At 41.9% G+C, this 23,501-nt stretch overlaps 2 protein-coding genes across 3 annotated transcripts in view; one reads left to right on the plus strand and one right to left on the minus strand.

Annotated features, from left to right (window-relative positions):
- Nucleotides 1–23,501, minus strand: part of TRAPPC3L (trafficking protein particle complex 3-like) — a 55,719-nt gene that overhangs the window by 9,566 nt on the left and 22,652 nt on the right. For both annotated transcript variants that reach the window (XM_012721971.1, XM_004673791.2), the window contains one exon: nt 3,080–3,265. In XM_012721971.1, the coding sequence (XP_012577425.1) occupies nt 3,080–3,265 (186 nt within the window). The remainder of the gene's footprint in view (nt 1–3,079; nt 3,266–23,501) is intronic.
- Nucleotides 5,831–12,487, plus strand: LOC101632232 (protein FAM26E). Its single transcript, XM_004673790.2, has 2 exons — nt 5,831–6,416; nt 10,026–12,487. The coding sequence occupies exons 1-2, from the start codon at nt 5,877–5,879 to the stop codon at nt 10,413–10,415; spliced, it is 930 nt and encodes a 309-aa protein (XP_004673847.1). The 5' UTR covers nt 5,831–5,876; the 3' UTR covers nt 10,416–12,487.

A 23,501-nucleotide genomic window follows, 5' to 3' on the forward strand; every position in this document is an offset into this window, starting at 1 on the left:
TATATATAATGGTTTATTTTTACATCATTTTGTACATTTTTTTTTTCCATCTCAATTGTAATCCCCATGGGTTTCCTATCACCGAGTCACCCGTGTGCCATCACCATAGTCTCGTGCACTTCCCTCCCGAATAAGGGGCCTCTTACTCTGCCTTGCTCCAATTCTTTAGACTGGCTTACTGAAGACTAGCCTAAGCCAGGACACTTTAACTCCTTAAGTGAGAAGGAAGAACACCTAAAGCTATTAGAAAATATCTATACTATAGATGTCCTTAAAAGACAGGCAGGACAAGGGCCTAGTTGGCAACAATCAATCTTTGCCTCTAGGAAACCAACTTCTGTCCTGGTTGCTCCCCTTTCTCTTTCCCTTACAAATTTTCTTTTTTAAAGATTTATTTATTTATGCATACAGAACTGGGGTATAGGCCAGAGATGCGGAGGGTGAGAGGATTCACCAAAGACAGAGTGGGGAGCAGAACAGGCATATCGACGAAGTACACTGCTAAGGGGAGCAGCGGGCGGGTCAGGAGAGGTCTGCAGCACCATGTTGTCACCTCCGGTGCAGGGATCGAACTTGCACTGCACTGAAGTGGCTGAGGCCAGCTTTGCAGTGCTGCGCTTTAACTCGCTGCGCCACCAGGGAGGGCCCCTTTATTATTTTCTTGTTTGGGCCTTGTATCCTTACACCCTCTTGCCTAAAGTACAGTTGCCTTCAAGTGGTCCTTCTGATAGAGGCGAATATGATGCTTCCACAGTCCTTCTTCTGAGGTCCCTTAGACTGTCGCCCTCCAATGGTGCCCTGACTGCCTCTCCATGTCACTCATGTTCATCAGGAAGCAGTTGCTGATCAGACTGACTGCCTTTGTCCTAGCAGCAATTAGGGGATCCATTTATAAGAGGGGAGAATGAGTCCCAGGGCAAGTTAGGTATAACTAGGCAGCTTCAGAGATGCAGGCAGGAATACTAGAGGAGTTAAAGAGGCTTCTGAGATAAAGAGAGTAAATTCTAAGAGGCGCTAACTAAAACATACTCTAGGGATGAGGACGGAAAGTCCAGAAGGACTAAAACAAAAGTTTGAAAACAGAGGTGGTAAACTCTAAAAGAAAAAAGGGAAAAAAAAAAAAGGTTTAAATACCCCTAGACATGGGCCCATAATGGTTCCTTTCTCCTCCCAAGTCCAGAGTGCCTGAGACCTTGCCACACTGGACAATGCCTGGTGACAGATAGCAACTTCTCTTGACACACCAAAACCCTAAAAAAACTGTCTTCAAAGGCTGCACTGGGAGATCTGTACCCCATAGATCTGCCAACAGATATGGTGGAATAAAAATTAAAAGGGGGGGAAGTCAGGCTGACCAGCTGATTAGCTAAGTTGGCACACAGCCTGTAGACAGAAAGTTTCAGGGAACAACTGATAAGGCCATCAGGCCACACTCACCCTGATCCATGCATCTCAGCTGATTGTATCAGATTAGATGTGGGAGAGATCTCCTCTGGGCCCACTGGTGTCAAGTCTGCTGGCGCAAGTAAAGAGCTTCCTTTCTCCTCTCTGAGTGCTACCTGGTTCTCTAATGAAAACCTGTTAACATTATCATTACTCTCCATCACACTTGTGGGTGCTGGACACTTCAACCCCAGCAGCTTCCAAGTTGAACTTCTTGCTTTGTCTCCCCCACGTATTCTTGCTGGTTTTGTTCTCTGGTTAGTGGTACCACCAACTCTACATATTACTCCGAAACCTAAAAATGATTCTTGGAACTCTTTCAACTTTGCTCCTTTCAGTCTACTGATAACCTAGGGTTTTTTTTTTTTTTTTTTGGTATTTTTTTTTTAAGATTTATTTACTTATGCACTAGCCAGAGATGGAACTCGTGTTGCAGTGGTTGCATATAGCTTCATAGTGCTGGGTTTTAACCTGTTGTGCCACCAGGGAGGGCCCCCCTCTTATATACATTTTATTTTGTTAACAAAGGGGTAAAATTCCTAAAACATAGACTTCAGAATATTATTCCCAATTGTAAACCAGTTCTGTTGCTTTCTACATAAGATTCCATTTTCTAAAGCTTATCATTTAACTCCCTTTCTTTTAAATCAGATCTCTATAAAGAATGTACTATCTCCTTTCTCATTAGAGTTCACCTCTCAATCTACATGCAAGTCACATTGAATTAATTGAAGAAACATGGTTGCATGAAACATTTCTTTTGTGCCTTTAGGATATGTGGTGCCTTATACCTGGAATATTGTTTCCCATGGCTCCCTTTACTCTGTCTTCACCTAATTGCTACTTATTCTTCAAATGCATCTCAAAGTTTCTTTAGGAAGTCTTTCCACTCCCAAACCCAGGTCCTCCATAACCCTTAGTCATACTTCTTTACACACATGATTGGACAGAAAATTGTTGAAGGGCTGCAATGGTGTCTTGCTCATCTTTGTAAGTTTACAGCCTTACTCTTACAGATATTAACTGTCTTAGTTAAATCAATAAATAATTCAGATTTGGAAGCCAGCACTAAAATGGTCTGTCATCACCGCTGTCTCCTGATACTCACGTGCTCAGCAGTCTCCTCCTACAGTGCACCAACGTTTACCTTCGTGGCAAAGAACTTCACGAACCCTCTGGGCAACTGCCAGAAAAGCACTGAGGCCAAGTAAGTGAGCTTAGAGTTCGATTCTCCAGTATCAGTCAGGTCTTCAGACACAAAGGGCTTGTCCAACAATTAGACTGCGTTCTTACTTAACTATGGAAGAGCTATAACCAACCAGCTCAGCTCTTCCCAAATTTCTGACCCTTAGAAATTGTACAAGATGATAGTCCTTTTGGAAATCTTTTTGTGAAGAAACAATAGCTTATATAAGTATGTAAGTTTTAGGTGCATATATATACTTTCACATTTTAATGAAAACACAGAACCCCTCAGGAGTTTATGTGTTATTTTTAGATATATATTGGATTGTTCCCAATTTAGGATATATACTGGCTAGGCCAGCACTAAATGTTTGTTTTTTTAGACTGCTATATTTTGAGGTAAAAAAAAAAAAAGCATGAATACACAGGCAGAATGAAGCAAGTGCTTTACCATTTCCAGGCCACCTCTAATAATCCCACAGAGTAAATTGCAGTAGCACAGAGAAGATCGTCCAGCAGGAAGCTCTTCCACAAACTCTATCAGAGGGTTCTTGTCTAGAATCAGGGAAAATTCATTTCTGCTTGAATTGTTACAGGTCACAGTTGGTGTAATTCCCAAGTACATCTTGAAAGCAACCTAATAAAGACAGAAAATATTTACTAAAACTTGGTATAGAACAAATATATCTTTTTAAAAAAGATTCATTTATTTATGCAAACAAGAACTAGGGTACAGGTCAGAGGGGTGAGAGGTGAGAGGATTCACCAGAGACAGAGTGGGGAGCAGAACAAGCAGATTGAAATACACTGTTGAGTTGAAATACACTGCTGAGGGGAGCAGCAGGCAGGTCAGGAGTGGTCTGCTGTGCCACGTGAGTCACCTCCCTGGACTTGAATTGGACTTGAGCTTCAGTGGGTTGGATAGCTTTATACTGCTGCGCCTTAACCAGATGCCACGAGAGAAGGCTCCTAGAATAAATATTTCTTAGCAAGATACCTGCATAGACTATTCCAGACAGTACATCACAATGGTTAAGCATGTGGCATTGTCAGAAGTTTGGATTCACACCCAGTTTTGAACATTTTGTTACATTTTGCAAGTTTTAAACTTTTCAAATTTTATTTGGATCAACTGAAGGGACTGGTTTTCTCTGGAAAATATGGTTTATGAAACACAGAGTTTAGAGAGATTTCCAAAAATTCTTTTCAAAAGGAAATATCTTTTAGGAGGTTAAAAATTTTAAATGCTATTAATCATCAATATACTAGAATGGTAAATGTTATATGGGCCCAACCAAAGGTAAGATCCTGACTAAGAAGGGATTCAGGATGCAGCACCCCAAAAGGATGGTGAAGGAGCAAAGCATGGCAAAGGGAGCTGGGGTGTGACAGGAGTCACATGGCCAAGGAGAGGGCCCTTGTCTCTGAGGAGCAAGTGCTTGTGGTTGGAGATACATATATTAACAAAGTAACAGCTGGAAAAATCTGCTGGTTTACAGGTTTATGGAATTGTACAAAATAGCAATAGAGGAAACTAGACCATTTTCATACTCCCAGTTTTGCACATTAGTAAACTGGGTGGATAAAAGTAAAATGACACTGGGCATGGCGACTGTAACTTAGTTTCTTGGTTGTTTATTATGCTTCTCCTATAGTAAATAGTCCTGGAATTTGTATTAATGAATATTTGTCAGCTTGATATTTTGTCATCTTTCAAGTCCCTAAATTAATTTAATTTTAAAAGTTACAGGTAGTATGAGAAACATGGAAACAGTTTCTGTAAGTTATTTATAAGTATAAAAGGTCCATCTGTCATTTACTTATTCACTCAATAGATACTGCTTGTCCATCACAGCTCCTGGCACACAGCTCCTGATATGCAGAGCAAATTATTCAGTAAGTATCCATCCTGTGTAGACCCAGAAAAGCCCCTGTTTTCAAAGGGCTCATAATATGGGCCCTCCCTGGTGGTGCAATGGGTTAAACCACCGCACTGCAAGCTAGCCACAGTCACTTCAGTGTGAATGCGATCCCAGCCCTGGAGACGATCCATATGGCTAGGCAGACCTTTTCTGTCAGCAGTGTACCTCATCAAGCTGCCTGTTCTGCTCCCCATTCTGTCTCTGGTGACTCCTCTCACTGCCCCTATTCCTCTGGCCTGTACCCCAGCTCTGTATGCATAAATAAATAAAAATCTTTAAAAAAAAAAAGCTCATAATATAAAAAGGACAACAGATATTAAACAAATAAGTGTGATGGTATGATATGTCCTGCATGTAAAATGTCTAGAAATGTATTAGGAAGCAACATGGGAAATATTCATAAGGAAAAAACTTCTACCCTGTTCATGGAGGTTGAATGGGAATTTGCCAGGTGGACAAGGTGGGAAGAGAGGTTATTCTAGGTAGAGGGCACATTCATGGGGAGGAAATACTGCGGTGAGGGTTCTGGAGAGATTAGCATCTATCAACTTGGGTTCAGCAGAGAGACCAGAAGGTATGAGTAGGTAAAGCAGAAATGAATTTCTATTTTTGAGGAATTTCCTTTTCACCAGCATGGAAGGTGGATTTAGGGTTGAGAGTGGGGTGGGCGTGAGGTAAAAGGCTGAGCTACCAAGCAAGAGGCAGCTGTGACTTAGCCTGGGATTAGAAGTAGCAGGCACTGTTTCCATTTTGTCTTTCACTCAAAACAAAAACCCTCCCTAAACTTTCCATATAAATTGCAGATAACTCAAATTCTAAAATGAACTGTTCAAGTCTCGGACATTAGCCATTTTAGATAAATACTCATCTCCCAGATTTTAAGTAGCAAGATTGCAAAAAAGAAATGAAACTCCGAGCTTTGAGATGTTATTTGGCTCCCCATCAGTTGGCTAAAATCCAGCTCTGCTAATGTTGATTCATCTGACTGGAAAATTCCTAGACTATTTTTTGTAGGAGTGAGAATTTCTTTGTGATTCTCAATCCAAACCACATGGAAATGACATAAAAAAGGAGCTTGTTGATTTTACTCTAATTCTCAAGTGTTCTGGCTCTTGCTTCATAGCCGGACATCCACCAGTAGGAGGCATTATCTGAACATGGTTGGGAAATACTCATTCCTCGGGAATGACATTGTCTCCTTATCTGGCTGAATTCAGTGAGGAGGACTGTTGTTTCTAATGAAGACAGAGCTCCACCCTCGGCTGCTGCCACAGCTGCTCTGCTAATAAATAAGCGCAAAGCATTTTCCCTCTGTGTGTCTTCAACATGGATGCTTTTCAAGGGATTATAAAATTCTTTGTTAACCAGAAAACTATTATTGGCTACAGCTTCATGGCTCTGCTGACTGTGGGAAGTGAGCGTCTCTTTTCACTTGTGGCTTTTAAGTGTCCCTGCAGCACTGAGAACACGGTCTACGGGCTGGTTTTTCTTTTGGCTCCTGCCTGGGTGTTACTGATCCTTGGATTCTTTGTGAACAACAGGTCGTGGAAACTCTTCACAGGCTGCTGTGTGAATCCCAAGAAAATGTTCCCCAGAGGCCACAACTGCCACTTCTTCTATGTCCTTGGCCAGATCATTCTGAGTTCACTGGTGGCTCCAATGATGTGGCTTTCTGTGGCTTTGCTCAATGGGACATTTTATGAATGTGCCATGAGTGGGACAAAGAGTGAAAGACTCCTGGAGTTGATCTGCAAGGGGAAGCCCAAAGAGTGCTGGGAAGAACTAAACAAAGTATCTTGTGGTAAAACCAGCATGACAGCCACGGACAATGAAGAACTGAAACTGTCCCTGCAAGCCCAGTCTCAGGTAAGAAAGAACAACTGGCACCTTTTCCCCCCAGTGTAAACCTGAACTCATCCTGCTGTCCTCCTTTCAGTCAAGGCTGAAAACCTGCTAGGGCATTTAGAAACAATGGACATTAGAACAGAATTCATAGTTAAGACAATCCCAGGAGAAGCTCTTCACAAGCTGGATGCCTCAGTAAGATTGCTGATTGGATTGTCTTTTCCATTTCCAAAAAGAAAATATCCTCTGGGTGATGCATTCATAAATACTTAAGTACTTTAAAACAATCTCTGGGCTAACTTTGTAAATAATGCATGACACTAATTCATAACTGAGTGTTAATGGCAGAACTGTAATTAGAAATGACTGGCTTCTATCAATTAATTTTTTTCAAACTGGCTTCTAGGAAAAACACGCACATAGTATTCATCTATTTAAGCACAGCTCATCCAAATGAGCTAATACTTTTCAAAGTTGCCAGTAATATAATTAAAGTTATGATTCCTTTGAATTATTTCTGGCAACTATTATCTCATTGTATAAACATTGCTGAGATTGAAAAGAATTCCACGAACAAAGTAAGAACTGGCAGTCTTTAAGTAGCCTTCAGTGACAAGTGACCTTATTCTCTAGGGAGATTATGTCCTCTGCTCTTTGTGCTGTACAGCTAGAGAAAAACCTTATATTACTTTAAAAGCTTGAGATTGGGGCACTGTTTTATTTTATAGAAGTAAAGAATGGATTTACTCAATTGACACAGGGAAGTAGGTTGTCATCCTCCCAGGTAAGTGAGCACAAATCCAGATGTGAGTCCTTGCCCTGTCCTCAGGAAAAGACTGAATTCCTACTGGTGAGTAGTAGGAGTTGCTGTCCCAAGCCATAGCAAGCGCTAAGAGTAGATAAACAGATCCACTAATTGTATCAGGATAAATGCACTAAAAATAGTATGATGATTTTTTTTTTTTCAACAAGGGCTTGTTTTTACAACAATGCATGAAGGCAAAGTCTTTCAAAATCACACATTACAAAACTGGTTGGCAGTGTAATCATACATTTTCACTAAACTGATAAGCCTAAAAATGCCCCAAGGACTCTTGTTTAATGCATAAAGTGCATCTTAGATTTAAAAAAAAAAAAAAATGCCAGGTTCCCAACGTCTTCCCTTTTTGTTGAAGGAGGTATTAATTGCAATTGTTATGCACAATGAGTAATTTGTGATTTATGTCCTTAGGCTTCAGGCGCCATTCAATCAGTGCCAGATCCAAACCCTTATTGCTACGTGAGCCTTTCTTCTCTAAACACAAGCATGAGGAAAGCTTGTGTACATCCTGTCAGAGCGAGCCTGGGCACACTGATATGTTTACTTTGCAGAAGAATGAGAAATACCTGCGGCTGATTCTTAGAGGAAGGTGCGCGAGGGATGTGGACAAAGGGAGCCATTGCTGACCGCAGCGGTTCAGACAGGCAGGAACAACATTCGACCCAGACCAGTAGCTGAGAGTGTGGGTAGGGGTGGAAAAAGTGCCCCATTCATGGGTGGGGCAGAGAAGTAAGAAATCCAGCTGACTCCATTATTAAGGAAGGTAGAGTGGAGTAGTGCCCACCGGTCAGCCTTGGAGTTGGCTAGCCTTGGGTTTGACTGCTACTCTACCACTAACCAGTGAGGAGGCCTGGGGTAAGAGTGATACTCCGTCCCCACCCCGAGCTCAATTTCCCCATATGACCTACCTTGGAGGTTTACTGGACATAAATGAGCATATAAGTGCTGGCACACAGTAAGTGTTCCAGCTTAATAAGAAAACTGGCAGGGCTTGAGGGAGGAGACTCACACAGAAGGGGGTGCTATGAGGACTGGGGTGGGAGCGTCCATCTTGTCAGTGAGACCCCGGGCAGCATAAATGGGGGAAGGGCAAGAAGATTCAGGACTGAGCCAGCACTCAGGTGAGAACAAGTTCGTGCTAAGGTCATGCAGTGTTGATTATGGGTACTTCTGAAGATGACCACAGTTTACAACTCAAGCAGAACTGACTCAGATAATGAGATTCAGTGGCCTACCGGTGGCTCAGCTGTGCGGATAGAGGAAGGTAGAGGATGAAAAAAAGAGGAAGAGATGAGGTAGCAAGCCACAAGTGATTCGAGGTACATACTAGGACTTTCATATGATAGTGGTGGTGCCTCGTTCAGTAATCAAATGATAGAAAGATACTATAGATCAGCAAAAATATTATATAAATGTATAGACATTTGAAAAATAACAGTATGTGATATTAACAAAAACTGTGCGTGTAGGTGTGTTTATATTACCTCATTTTAATTCTATAATTTACCCTCTGAGGTAGGTAACTCCTATTTTACAATTGGGAAACCGAGGCACAGAGACTATCCATAGTAAGGGGGCAGCTGAGGTTTAAACCCAAGTAGTCCCAGTCCAAAGTTGGCATTTACGCAGAATCTGACCCCTATCAGTGACTGCAGGTCTGGGGCGGAGCCTGGGACTGCTGGTTTGAAGGGTTGGAGCTTAGTTCCGGTCTGAATAGGGTCATTTGCTGATTATCATTTTTATTTTCAAAAGACACATCTGTAGGGAAATATTAAGAATCCCAAAGGAACTCTGTTACATGTTCAAATGTGAAGTTAATTCCAAATGTTTAAAATATAATTAGAACAACAAAGTTTAGAAGATAAATTGAGCTAATTAGAATTCTGCTTTGGGGATTAAGGGCAGGGAAAACCCCTGAGCTGAAACAGGGGAATTAATGTTTTTCCAAAGGCCAACATTCAGAATCAATCTTGAAAGTTGAAATGATCCTGATTTTGTCTCAGCCTTTGCCCAGGCTTTAAATCCCTACAGCTTCAGTGTCTCATTGCAGTCTGCCTCACTTTATCTTTGACAATGAGTCGTGATGTTTTTCTCATGGCTGCTGTTCTCTGCACACAAGGGAACATGAGAAAAATCAGTCACTAGCCATAAATGCATTTATCAGTGCCTGAAACATCTTGCCTAGAAGACTAGCCACTTGCTTAAAGACCACATTATTCACGAATAGAATTCATTCTCCTAGTAGTGAATAATATTTAAGAGCTGGGTTTTTCTGATTATTGGATAATCTATACTTCTTGCTCTTTATCTGTCATGTCCCTCCCTTCTAATTATTCTTTATATACCACTAATAGTGCGTAGAGAAAAGACATCAGCCTATATTTAACTTTATTCTCCTTTTAAAAGATTTATTTATTTATGCACACAAGCTGGGGTACAGGCCAGAGGTGTGGGAGGTGAGAGGATTCACCAGAGGCAGATGGAGAGCAGAACATGAAGATTAAAATACACTTCTGAGGGGGGCAGCAGCAGCTCAGAGGAGGTCTGCGGAGCCATGTGGGTCACCTCCCAGGCCTGGGATGGAACTCGTGCTGCAGTGGTTGCATAGCTTCATAATACTGTGCTTTAACCCCTTGTACCACCAGGGAGGACCCTTTACTTTATTCTTGATTGTTAAATTGTTGCTAAAAATTAAAATGACTGATTTCAGCAAAGGCATGGCAATGAGTGGTATTATGTAGTCAGGACTCCCCAGTCACACCACTCCTTTGCTTTAGCATGTCCTGAACTTTTTTTTTTTTCTTTCTAAGATTCTAGGATGGTTCCTGATTTGTTCAGCCTCTTTCTTTTCTCTGCTCACCACTTGCTATGCTCGCTGTCGATCTAAAGTTAGCTACCTTCAACTGAACTTTTGGAAGACGTATGCACAAAAGGAGAAAGAGCAGTTGGAAGATACCATTCTGGACTATGCCAGCAAGCTGAGTGAGAGAAACCTGAAGTGCTTTTTTGAAAACAAGAGACCAGATGTCTTCCCCATGCCCACCTTTGCAGCTTGGGAGGCTGCTTCACAGCTGCATTCTTTCCACCAAGGCCCACAGTACTACAGCACCCTCCATAAGGTGGTAGAAGATGGGCTGGACCATCACCCAGAGGATGATGAGACCACTATGGTTCTTGTGGGCAGTGCCCACAGTGTGTAGCTTGCCCGCCAGATGTCACCTGCATGACTCAGTGCATCCAGGGAGACTCCCATTCTGACATCTGCCTACTGCATCAACAGCAACCTGTGCATCTCTGGGTTTTCCACATGTAGCTTTCTTATAGGACAATAAACAAAGAGAGCAGCTTTGTAACTCCCATGCTCAGACAGTGCCAGGATGTGCTCAAAGATGCTACGTCATGGGGTAGGGATGGGCCAAAAGTACTCTTCCCTCTTTGGGGGTGGGAATTCTATGATTTTGTGATTCCACAATGAGACTCATGGAAGAGGACCTGCCACTCAAATCATCCTCATGGCTTCAGGGCAAAAGTGGCTTGTAAGTGAGCAAGTTATTCTGAACACAGACTGACACACACAGTGAGATTTTCATTGTAGTCAGTAAATCTATTCTCTCTCCCTTCAAGGATGTATGAAATCCATTCCTTTGGAACCTGAAGACATTAGTGCTCAAAAACAGCACACTGGCAACATATGATGCCTGACGTGTCTCCTCTGGGCATTGAAAGTACCCCCTGGGCAGTGCTGCATCGTGGCTGGTGTGGCCGTGGATGCATTGTCTTTGTGGACCCCATTCTACACTAAGCACACACACAGATTTGTGGTAGTATTGATATAAGGACAGGTAATATATATTAAAATTTTTTCAACCCAAAAGTTCATTGATTTCCTTCTGATTCTAAAAAAGTTAACAACACTGCCGACAGCCCCTACAATTATTGTGGGCCCAGACACAGTGCCTGATATGCTGAGGGGGCAAGTCAGTCCTGACTGGATGTCTAGTGAAACTGTCCAAAGCAGTGTTGATATAAAACTATTTTTGCAGTTTTAAATTTATCAGAAATATTGCAAACTGCACTCTACATCATATATGCTCATGTTAGTTTAAACATATATGCGTTCACATGCATATATACATGTATTCCTATGTACAAATATTTCAGTCCCCCAAAAAATTGCTGAATGGAATCATGCTTCAGTAAGAAGCTCCAGGTACCTTATGTAATAGGGAATTCTCTCTTAGTTTGAGAATCCTCGGGTTTGACCAGGATTGCAAAATTGGAGAATATATTCCAGAACATATTCTTGGAGATGTATAGGTGCAGGGTCAGGGTATGTGTGTGAGTGTGTGCATGTGTGAAAGAGAGAAGGCAAAGACAGAGAGAGACAGACAAACCGAGAGAAAGCAGGTGGGAGAGGAAGAGGTGGGGGCTTTGAGGTTGCAGTCTTATTTGGGTTTTAAACATGTGTGACAAATGGTAATAATTGTTCCCTCCAATAAGCCCCAGTTTGACATGTTTGCCAGTTTTTTTGATGAAATTTCAAAAAGTCACGGATGTCAGTAATGTACAAGTAGGAAAAGATGTTAACCATGGGCTTTCTTAAGCCATATAAGTTTTCGAAGGTTTTAAGATTAGCAGTTTGTTATATATTCAGGGTTTTGATGTTGTTTTTTGCGTTTACATTGATTCTAACAGAATAACTTTGTGCATCGTTGGTCCATCTGGGTTTCACTTTAGTAAAACCTAATCGATACATTCAATGTGGTGCAGAGGCACCAATGGAGAGGTGAACTCCCCTTCTCCCCTTAAATCTGGCCTTAGCAAACCAGTGGGCTGTTGCAGCAGTGAAGCCAGATTGTAGAAGTGCTGCAGCTGACTCCTGGCTCTCTTGCAGTGTTCGCACTGTAAAAGCCAGACACCATGTAAGAGGCCCAAGTACCCTGAGCCCCCAGGTCTGACGAAGGCCATGCTTACCCAACAGAGAAAAAACTGAGAGAGAGAGAAAAGCCCAGTTGTCAGATATGAGTGAAGAAGTCACTTAAGACATTCCAGCCTCAATACAAAGGCCCCATAAGTATGGTCCCAGTGACTCCATCATACATTTTAGTCACCCCATGAGAAGCTACGGAAATCAGAGTGATCCCCAATATGTCGGGTCAATATCCCTGATATAGAAAACCATGTGCTTAATAAACACTTACTGTTTTAAGCCAACAAATTTGTGCTACCATGAAGCAATAGGTCACCTGAACAGTAGTACATGAAAATCGCAATTTTTAAAGATATATAAATAAAGGTAAATTGGATTTACACAAAGATTTTCCCTGTGCATTGGTGTTTCCGTAGTAATTTTCCCTGATTCCAGTTAGCACTAGTTGCTGAATGTTGTGTTGGATGGATGCTCATAGGAGAAATGAAGATTGCTCGGGCTTTTGCGCTACTGGCTGCTGACTGCCGGAGGCATTTGGCGTTGACTGCAGGAGGCATTTGGGACCGTGGGCTAGTGCGCATGCCCGGTGGTGGACACCTGGCGCCCGGCACGGGCCTGCGTAAGTGGGCGCACCTGCGGCAAGAGGCTGAGCACATAAAGGCAGCGGCGCAGAGGATGGTGCGATGGTGCCCAGTGGAGATCATCAAAGAGCCCTGAGATTCATGAGGGCCGGAAGGCCTGCCAGCCTCCTGGCCCCCGGCTCCCTGCCTACCTTGCACCTTGTTACCTCACTGCAAATGGTGTAGAGAGATCAACAGGCCTAAAAGCCACTGAGGGCTCTGGACTCTCCTTTGCCCCCTCCTCCCACTGCCGGCCTGCAAGGCAAATGGCACAGATGGCAGGACAGTTCAACACAGACCTAGGGAGGCAGACTCGAGAATATCGGTGACGGGCCTCCTCCCTGGTGCGCTCCTGAGTCTCCAGTGCAGGGGCAAGGACTCTACCCACAGTGGGAGGCCCTGGACCCACATGGTGCCTGCTCAGAGGCGGGGCTGGGGTGAGTGTCCCTCTCCGCTGTGAGTGGAGTCAGGACAACGCTGCTGCCATGGCAGGACAGGTCGTAGCCAAAGTCCAGGCGATGCAGGAAGAGCTGAAGATGCTGCAGGAAGGAGCACAGGAGGTGACAAGGTCCAGGAGCTGCAGGACAAGACCTGCCTGGCGAAGGAGCTGGGCTGTGAGGAACAGCCCACGGGCCCTGAGGCTGCAGAATCAATGGGGATGAAAGAGGATGAAAGAGGATGGTGATTGGTCATTCGTAGATTTCCCAGTGCTGATGCAAGAAAAAAGCTGATGATGGCCTTGGACTGACAATTGCCCCAGAAGGTAGGAGAACTTTGGTGGTTGATACTATGTCTGTGGGACCCTGCGGATGAAAGGGGTCATTTGCACACACCAGGGGATGAGAATGAAGGGTGTTATTGAGCCTGGTGGCCTAAAGCAGCCTTGTGTGAGGTTCTCCGCAGCCAGGCAGAGAAGGTGTATCAGAAGCCCTGAGTTGTTAAGCATTAAAGGGTTAAGAAGGCAGATGAGCCTTGTAAAAATCATCTGTGAGTGATGCCCTTTTACTTTCAAGTAAGGGTGAAGTGCCAAAGAACAGTTTCTGGGGGATGGGAGATGGGTGGAGAACATCACTTGTGGAGACCACAGCTAGAGAGGGGACCAGAGAGAGGCCACATGTGGAGCTTGCTATCCACGGGTCCTGACCCACATGCTTGTACAGACGGCTGGCCTTAGTGTAGGGGTCTGCTTGTCACACTGGTGGCAAGGAAAGCTGACTGTTGGGGTCAGTCTACCTTAGCTGTTGGCAGCAGTGAGTATCCTTAGGGACTGCACAGTTACCCCCAAGAGTATAAGGTGTGTTGCCAGTCTCAGTGAGTGCATCCTGGGAGTGGATGTGGTCTATGGTTTGTGGCTGAGACCACAGCTGGAGAAAGCCAGGAAGCCTGATGGTCCCTGGTGTATGACAGTGGGTGCCATGACTGAATAGTATTCCCCTGTCCAAGGAGCAGTTCCTTTGACAACGGACTATGGATCATCTGCTGGCAACAATAACTATCTTATGTTTTTGCCAGGTTGGTGTTCTGCTTGGGCTTATTAGCATTCTGTTGCATTATTATAGTCAGTTGCATTGTGTTTAATTTTGGGTAAATGTTACCGTTAATGAAAGCCAAGAGAAACATAGGTAGATTGTAAGGTAAAAGAAAAAAAAGCCCTGAGGGGGTCGATTGCAGGGTAAATGAAGATTGCTCAGGATTTTTGTGCCTTTTGGCATCTGTGACAATAACCTGTTGCCGTGAGTTCAGGAGGTGCTTCAGTGTGGGCTGGGGAACACATACCTGATGGTGGATACCTGGTGTATCATGTGTGCGTGTGTGAGTGGGCACACCTGAGCTGAGGGACTGAGCATATGAGGGGCAGTGTCACAGAGCACTGGGCTCAGAAGGCCCCCCCTTATCTTCACAGTACTACAATACTTAATAGATACTAGAAGTCCTAAAATAGTTATACCAGAGTCTGAGATGCATGTGAAATTATCGTTGGTTAAGTGTTGTTTGAAAGGAATACTCTGCTGTGCTTATTTTCTGGTGAAAATAAATATTACTAAGAAGAATAATATATTATTTGTCTTAACACTTGGGGAAAAATAAGAGTAGCTAGAGTAGGACAGGTGGGCATTGACTAAACAAAAACAGGTTCTTCTGACCTGGCTCCTCAAAATATTATTTTAGGATTATCCACATTAGCATTCTAAGGGAACTTGTTAGGAGTGTGGGATGGGGCTCTATCCCAGACTCAACTTTGCAAGTCTGCATTGATTAAGATCTTAAGTGATTTTATGCAGTGTAAATTTGAGAAGCACTAGAGCCCCAATTCCCAAACTTTAGCTCAAGCAAACTCATCTGGAGGGCTTATTAAAAGGTAGGTTGTGGAGCCCCACCCAGAGTGTCTGAATTGGTAGGTATGGAGTGAAGCAAGGGAGAACTTGCATTTCTAACAAGTTCTCACAGGATGCTGATGCTGTTGGTCCAAAGATCACATGTTGAGACAACCCCATTACAGCTTGAAACAGGCCAGAAGAACTTCAGTATCTCGCGCCCACTCATACCTTCTAATTTAGCCTTCTTTGTTATGATGCTATCAACCTGTCTGAAAACATGGGTGTCTTAATATTCATTCAAAGTTCCCTTTGGTCCTTCAGGAATATCAGTTTTTCTCACATAAGTTTGCAAATTCCTTGTATTAGTAGGTATTCTTTCTTGCTGTTGTGGTTTCTTTTTTCCGTATTTCTTCTGATTGATGGTTATTTCAATCCATGAAAAAGGTCTTGCTCTATGACATCCACTTCCTTCCTCCTTGCTAATTCTTTTCTTTTTTTGTAGAGCTTTTCAGAGTTAGAAGATACCCATTTTGTAGTGCCCAAATGATGAAATGAATCTGGACAACACTGAATTCTAAGTAGGAGGAAGGCATGGTGGGGCCAGGAGCAGGCAACTTGAAGCCACTCTTCTATGTTTTCTTTGTAAGATCTTTGCTTACTTTTTCACAACATAGTATTTCTCCCCTCAGGTATGGTTGCCACAGTTCTTCCACCACCAAATCATCCATAGTCCTCCACCCTAGTCTACAGTGCTACCCTCTTCCCTTTTCCTTTCTCCCTCATGCCTCCCTTCCCAAAAGTCTCAGATCTTTGAGCTACTTTTAAGGGGATCCTCTCAGTTTGTCTTTCTTTGTCTGACCCTTTGTTTTGTTTCTATAGATTCCACATGTAAGTGATCCATCAGTTCATTCTCTTCTTGCTCACTTCACTTAAAATAATCCCCTCCTGCTTCATCCATGTCACTGTTCATTTCAGGGTGACTAAAAATGGAAAGGGCAGATGTGGCTCCTGATGAGATGATGTGCAAGAGTAAGCACACACACCACCTGTGAAAGGTCACTCATAAAAGGAAACCAGAAACCAGAATCTGACCAGTATTGTGATCTGACTACTTTACAACAGAAAGCAAATCAGTACTATGAGGAAGCAAAGAAGTAGATGAAGAACATAGGACATGCTATTTGACATGCCACCCAGTCTTCTACATACCAATGGCATAAAAAGGAAAGTAAAAGAGGCTTAAGAGACATAACTAGAAGCATGAAGTGGGCCTTATTTGTATCCTGCTTTAAAGTATCCCACTATCCTAGGATGTCTTTCAGATATTTAGGGAAATACAAATGGTATTAAAGAGTATTTAGGGAATTTTTCATTTGCTCTATAAGATATTACTAAGGTACTTCATAGTTTTTTTTTTTTTAAATCCTATTGAGGGTCCTCCATAGTGGGGCAGTGGGTTAAAGTGCTGCACTGCTAAGCCAAGCCATGGCCACTTCAGTGCAAGTTCGATCCCCAGCCCTGGAAGTGACCCACATGGCGTGGCAGACCTCTCCTGACCCGCCCGCTGCTCCTTTCAGCAGTGTACTTCATCCATCTGCCTGTTCTGCTCCCTATTCTGTCTTTGGTAAATCCTCTCACCACACCTGCACCTCTGGCATGTACCCCAGTTCTGTATGCATAAATAAGTAAAATCCTTTAAAAAATCCTATTAAGAAATGCATATTGAAATATTTATATGTGAATTATGATAATGTCTAGCATTTTCTTAAATTCCAGCACAAAAGATGAAAGATGAAACCAGACTGACAAAATATTAATACTTGTTGAAGCTGTACAGTGGATACATGGGATTTATTACATATTCTCTTTATGGTTGTGTGTTTAAATTTTTGTATATTACCTACACAATGACATAAATTATGTTTTCTTTGATTATTTTACTAAAGTTTCACCAAGATTGCCTGGCATTTACCCTCTAATATTCTCAAAAAGATTTTTAGGAATACAAATTTTTAGATACTCAAATTGTTCTATACTTATGAACCAGTGAGCTTTCATTTTTTTCCTCTCTAAATATATTGTAAATGTTATTCCATTTTCTTTCGTCATTGAAATTTGCTAAGGAAAAAGAGGACACCATCTTCTTGCACTATTAAGGTGATGCTTGTGTCTGTATTCTCAGGTTGTTTATCACAGAAGTAAAAAAAAATTATTAAATGTACATTCAGGTGGGTCTTTTTGATCAATTCTCCTTGCTACAAGTAATATTGTTGCATTAGAGAATTTTTTTTGTTTCAAGAAATGGAGTTTGTGAGTTTCCTTTTACTCTCCTGTTGTGCTACATGATTTCCAAGAAATCACATAGATTTGGATTCAGAATTAAGCCACTACTATGCATCCTATTGGAATATTATTAACTTAATAACATTTTTATTGAGGTGACATTGCATTATAACATCTGAATTTCAAATGTCCATCACTGAAAACCAACACAGTAAATACACCGCTAAAAGTCCAATTCTATCCTTCAGCTATAATTGTCCCCTTTGACCTGATTTACCCATACCCTCTTCACTTCTGATAACCATTAATTGATCTTATAGTCTCAAGTTTTTCAAGTTTAGGTTTTTTTTTTAGTTCATCTGTTTATTTTCTCTATATTCCACATAAGAGTGAAAAAATATAAAGATGTGATACATCTATACAAAGGACTATTAGTCAACTATAAAAAAAGATGAAGTCCTAAAAAAAAAAAAAATGAAGTCCTGTCATTTACAACAACATGGAGGGTGTTTTATGCTTAGTGAAATAAATCAGACAAAGAATAGTAATCATTCTAAAAAACTAAGTTAATCTTGTGTTCTTGATTCTTGCTTCACCTATTCTTTTTCTTTCCCCCTCTGTCCTTCTATGCAACCAGAATAGAGTCAATACTCAGCTTTCTTGTATTTCATGAGTCACACAGCAGCAAGCCAAGAGTGTTGAATGAACCTCTTACACTGCAGCTAAAAGGATGAGAATTTTTCTCCTTTGTGTGATGGTTGCTTTTATCATTATCATGCAACTAATCTGATATCATCATTGCCCAGGAAGCCTGTACTGCTGCCCTGCAGAGCCAGCACAGGGGAGGATCTGGCTCTAATTCAAGAGGTTATAGCAGTACTTCTGACTAATCCTAATGAAGCCTAAATGAGGAGTGAGACATTGTGAGATTTTAGGAGATGCAAAAGGGCATGTTGAGCTACTAAAGTTGGAAACTGAGCAAGGAGGGTAACCCCAGAAGGGGACCTACATTACTTGTAGGGAAGTGTCTCTGACTTTGAACTTAACACTTTTTGAGTAGGATTTTTTAAGATTATTTATTTGTGCATCCAAGAACTGGGGTACAGGCCAGGGGTGTGGGAGATGAGAGGATTCACCAGAGACAGAATAGGGAGTAGAGCAGGCAGATCTACTAAAATACACAGCAGAGGGGAGCAGCAGGTGGGTCAGGAGAGGTCTGTCACACTGTGTGGGTCACCTTCTTAGCCCAGGATCCAACTCATACCACAGTGACTGCGGATAGATTCATAGTCCTGCAGTTTAACCCATTGTGCCACCAGGGAGGACCTTTGAGTAAGATTTAGATAAAGAGGTTTAGACTAGTTTAATACCCGTTGGAGGCAGATACATGCTTATTATAAATATAAAGTTTCAGGCTCTCCCTGGTGGCACAACAGGTTAGCACTGCAAGCCAGCTGCAGCCGCTTCAGTGTTAGTTCAATCCCCGCCCCAGAAGTGACCCACATGGGGCCGCAGACCTCTCCTGACCTGCCCGCTGCTCCCCTCAGCAGTGTACTTTGACGATCTGCCTGTTCTGCCCCCCACTCTGTCTCTGGTGAATACTCTTGCCACCCCTGCATCTCTGGCTTGTACCCCAGTTCTATATGAATAAATAAGTATTTTTAAAAATTGAATTATTCAGAAGTATCCTTGCCTATCTGTGAGATCATGTTCTAAATTGTGCTCTGCCACTAAGTAGAAGAGAAATGACAACCTAGCTCATGCTGGATACTTTCCACAGAGCTGTGAAGTGGACGCTTATAAGTAAGATGTCTTTAAGAGATACCCTTCTGTGACTGAAGTTAAAATAATGTTATACAAATATAGTCATAGTAAAGGCTTAAGGGTAATTTCCTGCAGGTGACTTGCCTTCATAAAGGAATGCTGTCAGGAGTAATTGATGTGTGTTTCTAGATTAGACTCAGTCTTCAGAATCCACAGACTTTGTGGCTATGTATATAATGTTTTCCCACAAAAGAAAACTTCATACACCTTTCTTCTCTCACCCCTCCCAGAGGTACAAGGGAGAATAGATCAAGTATATAGGTGTTTATAGAAAGCATTTTTTTTTCCTTAATTAGAGGAGAGAAGGAAACCTAAGTTGCTTTGCTTGTCTAAACAATTTTCTTATTCTTAATCCAGCTACCATGATTCTGACCCAAATGGTAGGAATTTTCAAAATATTTTGAGATGCCTTTGCTGTAAAGATTCATTCTTTTTTAAATATTGACAATTTTATAACTAAAATGGCTTTCTCTCCCCTTTAATATCCTCTACTCCCTTCTTCCCTTCTCAAGAATGCTACTAAGTTGGAAAATAGTTTGACATTCAGCAAACAGATGCCAGCCTTCTCTGGAATGCTGTGTGGTGTTGTGCCGTGACTTCCCTGGAATTCAACGCCTGTTTAGCAAGGGCTCTCACATGTTTATATATTATATGTTGGAAAAAGTAAGGTCCTTCAATAGGCCCATATGCATATGAACAAATTGTGAGTTAACCTTTGAAAAATACTAATTAAAAGCAAAGAAATATTGCATTTAGGCTTAGTCTGGTCAGCTTCCATTGTCCAGTTGAGGGATGAAAGACCGACATAATCACTGGAAAGTGTCGAGAATTCAGGCAAGTAGGTGTTTTGGTTCCCAGATCCACCCTGCCTGACCTGCACTGGGAAACAACTCTCAGTGACCTGTTCTCCAGCTGACTCCTTATCTGCTGTGACCCTGCATCCTCCATGTCTGCTCAGACCCTCCGATTAGTGACTGAGCTTCTCTCTGGGCTCCTCGTTATCCCTTTAGCTCCCCCAAGAGTGACATAGTAGGAATGTCTGTCTCCCAAATCCAGCCTAGAACTTGAGCTTCTACCATTCCTGTTCTTCAGTTTACCACTTTGGTATTTTGAGTGGAGGGAGAAGCACATGCAATAATGGCTAAATTTTCAAACTTCTTTTTCCAAGTTTTTCTAGTCTAAAACAGTGGTGAGATACCTCAATACCTTAGGGTTAGGGATTGCAACTGCAGAGTCACAGCTGTCTGTTGTCTGGTGTAGGTGTGATAGGCGGTATGCAACTTGCACCCTAACCCTCTCTTCCCAATGGGCGATGCAGATTTCCTGACAGGTGGACTTGGGCACAGACTTGAGTGGCCTGTGGTGGAGTAGATTTGGACTGAGTGGGAGTTTCCCTTCATTCACTGTCTGATTTGGGGAACACGGTGCCTCTTGCACCCTGTCCCGGAGGGTGGAGAGCTGAGTCAGGACACTTACCATCTGGTGATGCTAACAACTAGGAGGTGATAGTGATGTCCTGATGCCAAGGAGGTGAAAGCAGTAAGGATGAATCATTTCGGGGGAAGACCATCAGCAAAAACCAGGCCTTCACATCATTCAGAGATTTTAACAACGGACAAGGTTTGCCTAATAATAAAAATGCTCCAGGGCTCCTGCAATTTTATGCTTCTTAGGCTGCATTAATTTAATCTACTCCTGAACTGAAATTTAGTGTAAGAGGAAAACTATGCGTATATGGATAGGGTGGTGGAAGACAACTTAAAAATTGAGATTTAAATTTTATACTTAAAAGGACAGTATTATGCACAGAATTATATCAGCACAATTCAAGTATTGAACATTATACTAGGTGCATTATATTTAGGCTTATGCCCAGGATTGTGAAATATGTTTAGGAAATATATTTCTTTATAGAATGTACAATGTTTAGGAAATGAAGGAAGCCAAAGGCAAGCAGAAAAAAGAAGCAAGAAAGGAATACACAGGCACATCAGGAGCAAGACTGTTTTGTTTTTTAAGAGAAAGAAAAAACCCAAGATGTTTTGATGTCTCTAACTTGAATGGCCTAGTTCAAGTTCATTTAATCTGGGCAGTCTTCCTACTAAAAAAAAAAAAAGAAAAAAAAAAGCAGGTCGTCTGTGGTAACATTCCTTGGAAAAAAACACAGAATGTTAAGACAAGAACTGAAAGATTTAGAAAGCAGAAACAAAAGAAAAATCTCAAGGACTGGAGTACCAGAGCAAACCTTTATGACTGGTTTCTTTGTAAGATACTCAATAGAAAATTTAATACTCTGTTTTGCATCATTTTTCTTAAGAGAATTTACTTATCTGCCTTCTGTCAAAGCATCCCTGAGTCTATTGTTCTGAGTAATGTCTGCTAATGGTCTAAAAGACTTACTTTCAACTAACAACTAACAATGTGGTTTTTCTCAGACTGCTTCTTACTTACACAAATGTTTCTTTTTTTGGGGGGGGCGAGTGGGATACTGAGATTTGCTTGATTATTATCTGCATAATGCATAGCAAAGACAACTCTCTATGCTTCAATACTTACAACTGGCATGTGAAATGGAGCTTGCTACACTCTTCTTCCTATAAATGAATCTAGCCTCTGGAATAAGAGAGCACAAACCTCAGCCTCAGTAAGATGAATAAAGTTAGAAGAGGGCTTGTAAGTAAAGTAAGACTCATACATTACTGTTGCTAATTTCCCAGACAGGCAGAACAAAGTCATTGCTGATTACTTTGTCTTGTTTTGGGAACTCTCAGAAAGTTTTCCATAACCAAACGCCTTTTCTGTGATTGCCATGTTCTGTGTCTCATTACCCTGCCATCCTGCCTGCAGTTAATGGACCGGGATGGGCATTTGAGAACTCAGTGCTCAGTACATAGTCAAAGTGGGGGCTTGGAAGTGGCCTAGCACAAAAGCTGACTCAACAGAGGTCTTCTGCAGCTGCAGGGTCTCTTTAGGGGACTTTGAATATGAAGCACATCGAGAGCTCAGTTTGGGAGACTGTGAAGAAGAAGAAATGTTTTAATAAAATTATAAAGACAAACTCACTGTATTGTGTAATGAGAATGAGCTATTTTCCTGTTCAGGATACTGTTATTACCCAGCTCTTGTTATTGTGAGCAACTGAACATTTTGGAGCACTGGATTTTCATTGTTATGACTATTGAGGATATCTGCAGATGGTGGAAGGGAAGGGTGAGGAAGTCTTTAATCGAGAAATGTGAATCACTGCCCCCTTCTGGGAAGATCAGTGGAGCAACAGATATAGATGTGTGAAAAGATCTTCAGATATTTTCTAAATTCACTTCAACGATATTAAATGAATGTCTACAATATTATGTTCTGCCTGGCCTGGTGGGCCAAATCCCAAAAATATCTGATAATTATCCCTCCCTTTGAAAAGTGTATAGATCTGTTGGATAATTAAACTTTCCAGAAATTAGAGAAGATCATTAGATAGATAATAAGCATCAAATCAGTCATTATGATTTTGGAAAATGCTATTCTTTTCACTTTTTGTGCCAGCTTTTGTTCTACTTAGATGGATATTAGAAATATGTCAAATGGAACTCATCAACAGCAAATCTTGGGAAGACTGAGAGAAACAAAACACAATAAAATTATATTTCACACACTGATGAAGTCACTCAACTAAAATGCAGATAGGTTGTTCGGTTTGCCTAGTGATGATGTTCTCATGAGTTCCCTTCTTCAAGGTTGTTCTGTCCTACTTGCTTACTCACCTCAGCAGTGCTACTCCTGACTCCTGCAATGCAAACAGTCTCACCCTCTGCACATTAAGATCTTTGGATAGTTCAGAAAGTGGACTTAGTTAATTTAAAGCCTGTGAGACATTTACACAGACGGTAAGTCTAAACTTCCAGCTCTCAACCCAAATCATATTGTTCTTTGCCTCTCACTTCCCTGAACTTCTAGGGCAGAAAGCACAAGTTCTAAGCCAGCTGTACCCTAGGGTCTGGGTTATATGTCACTTAGTAGCATTTCTGACAGTAATAAAATAGAACAGATTTAATAGTCAGGGGAGAGAGGTACATAAGTTTGTTATAGAGATCCTTGGAGAAAAAGAGGCAGTGACTGCTTTGAGTGAACTTCATTGTCTAACAAAAAGACTATTTTTGAAGAAAAGTTTGAACATTAAAAATCATACTCTTTAGGCCCTCCCTGTTGGCTCAGCGGGTTAAAGCACTGCACTGAGAAGCTAAAGCCACTTCTGCATGAGTTCCATTCCCGCCTGCCCGGGAGGTGCCCACATGGTGCGGCAGACCTCTCCTGACC

The sequence above is a fragment of the Condylura cristata genome, unplaced genomic scaffold (genome assembly GCF_000260355.1).
Source record: "Condylura cristata isolate star-nosed mole 26May11 unplaced genomic scaffold, ConCri1.0 scaffold00001, whole genome shotgun sequence".
NCBI lineage: Eukaryota > Metazoa > Chordata > Mammalia > Eulipotyphla > Talpidae > Condylura > Condylura cristata.

Bases quoted from the DNA above. Each gene is read 5' to 3' on its own strand.
- LOC101632232 (XM_004673790.2), top strand. From the start codon at position 5,877: ATGGATGCTTTTCAAGGGATTATAAAATTCTTTGTTAACCAGAAAACT. The intron at 6,417-10,025 runs GTAAGAAAGAAC...TTTCTTTCTAAG, and splicing joins CCCTGCAAGCCCAGTCTCAG to ATTCTAGGATGGTTCCTGAT.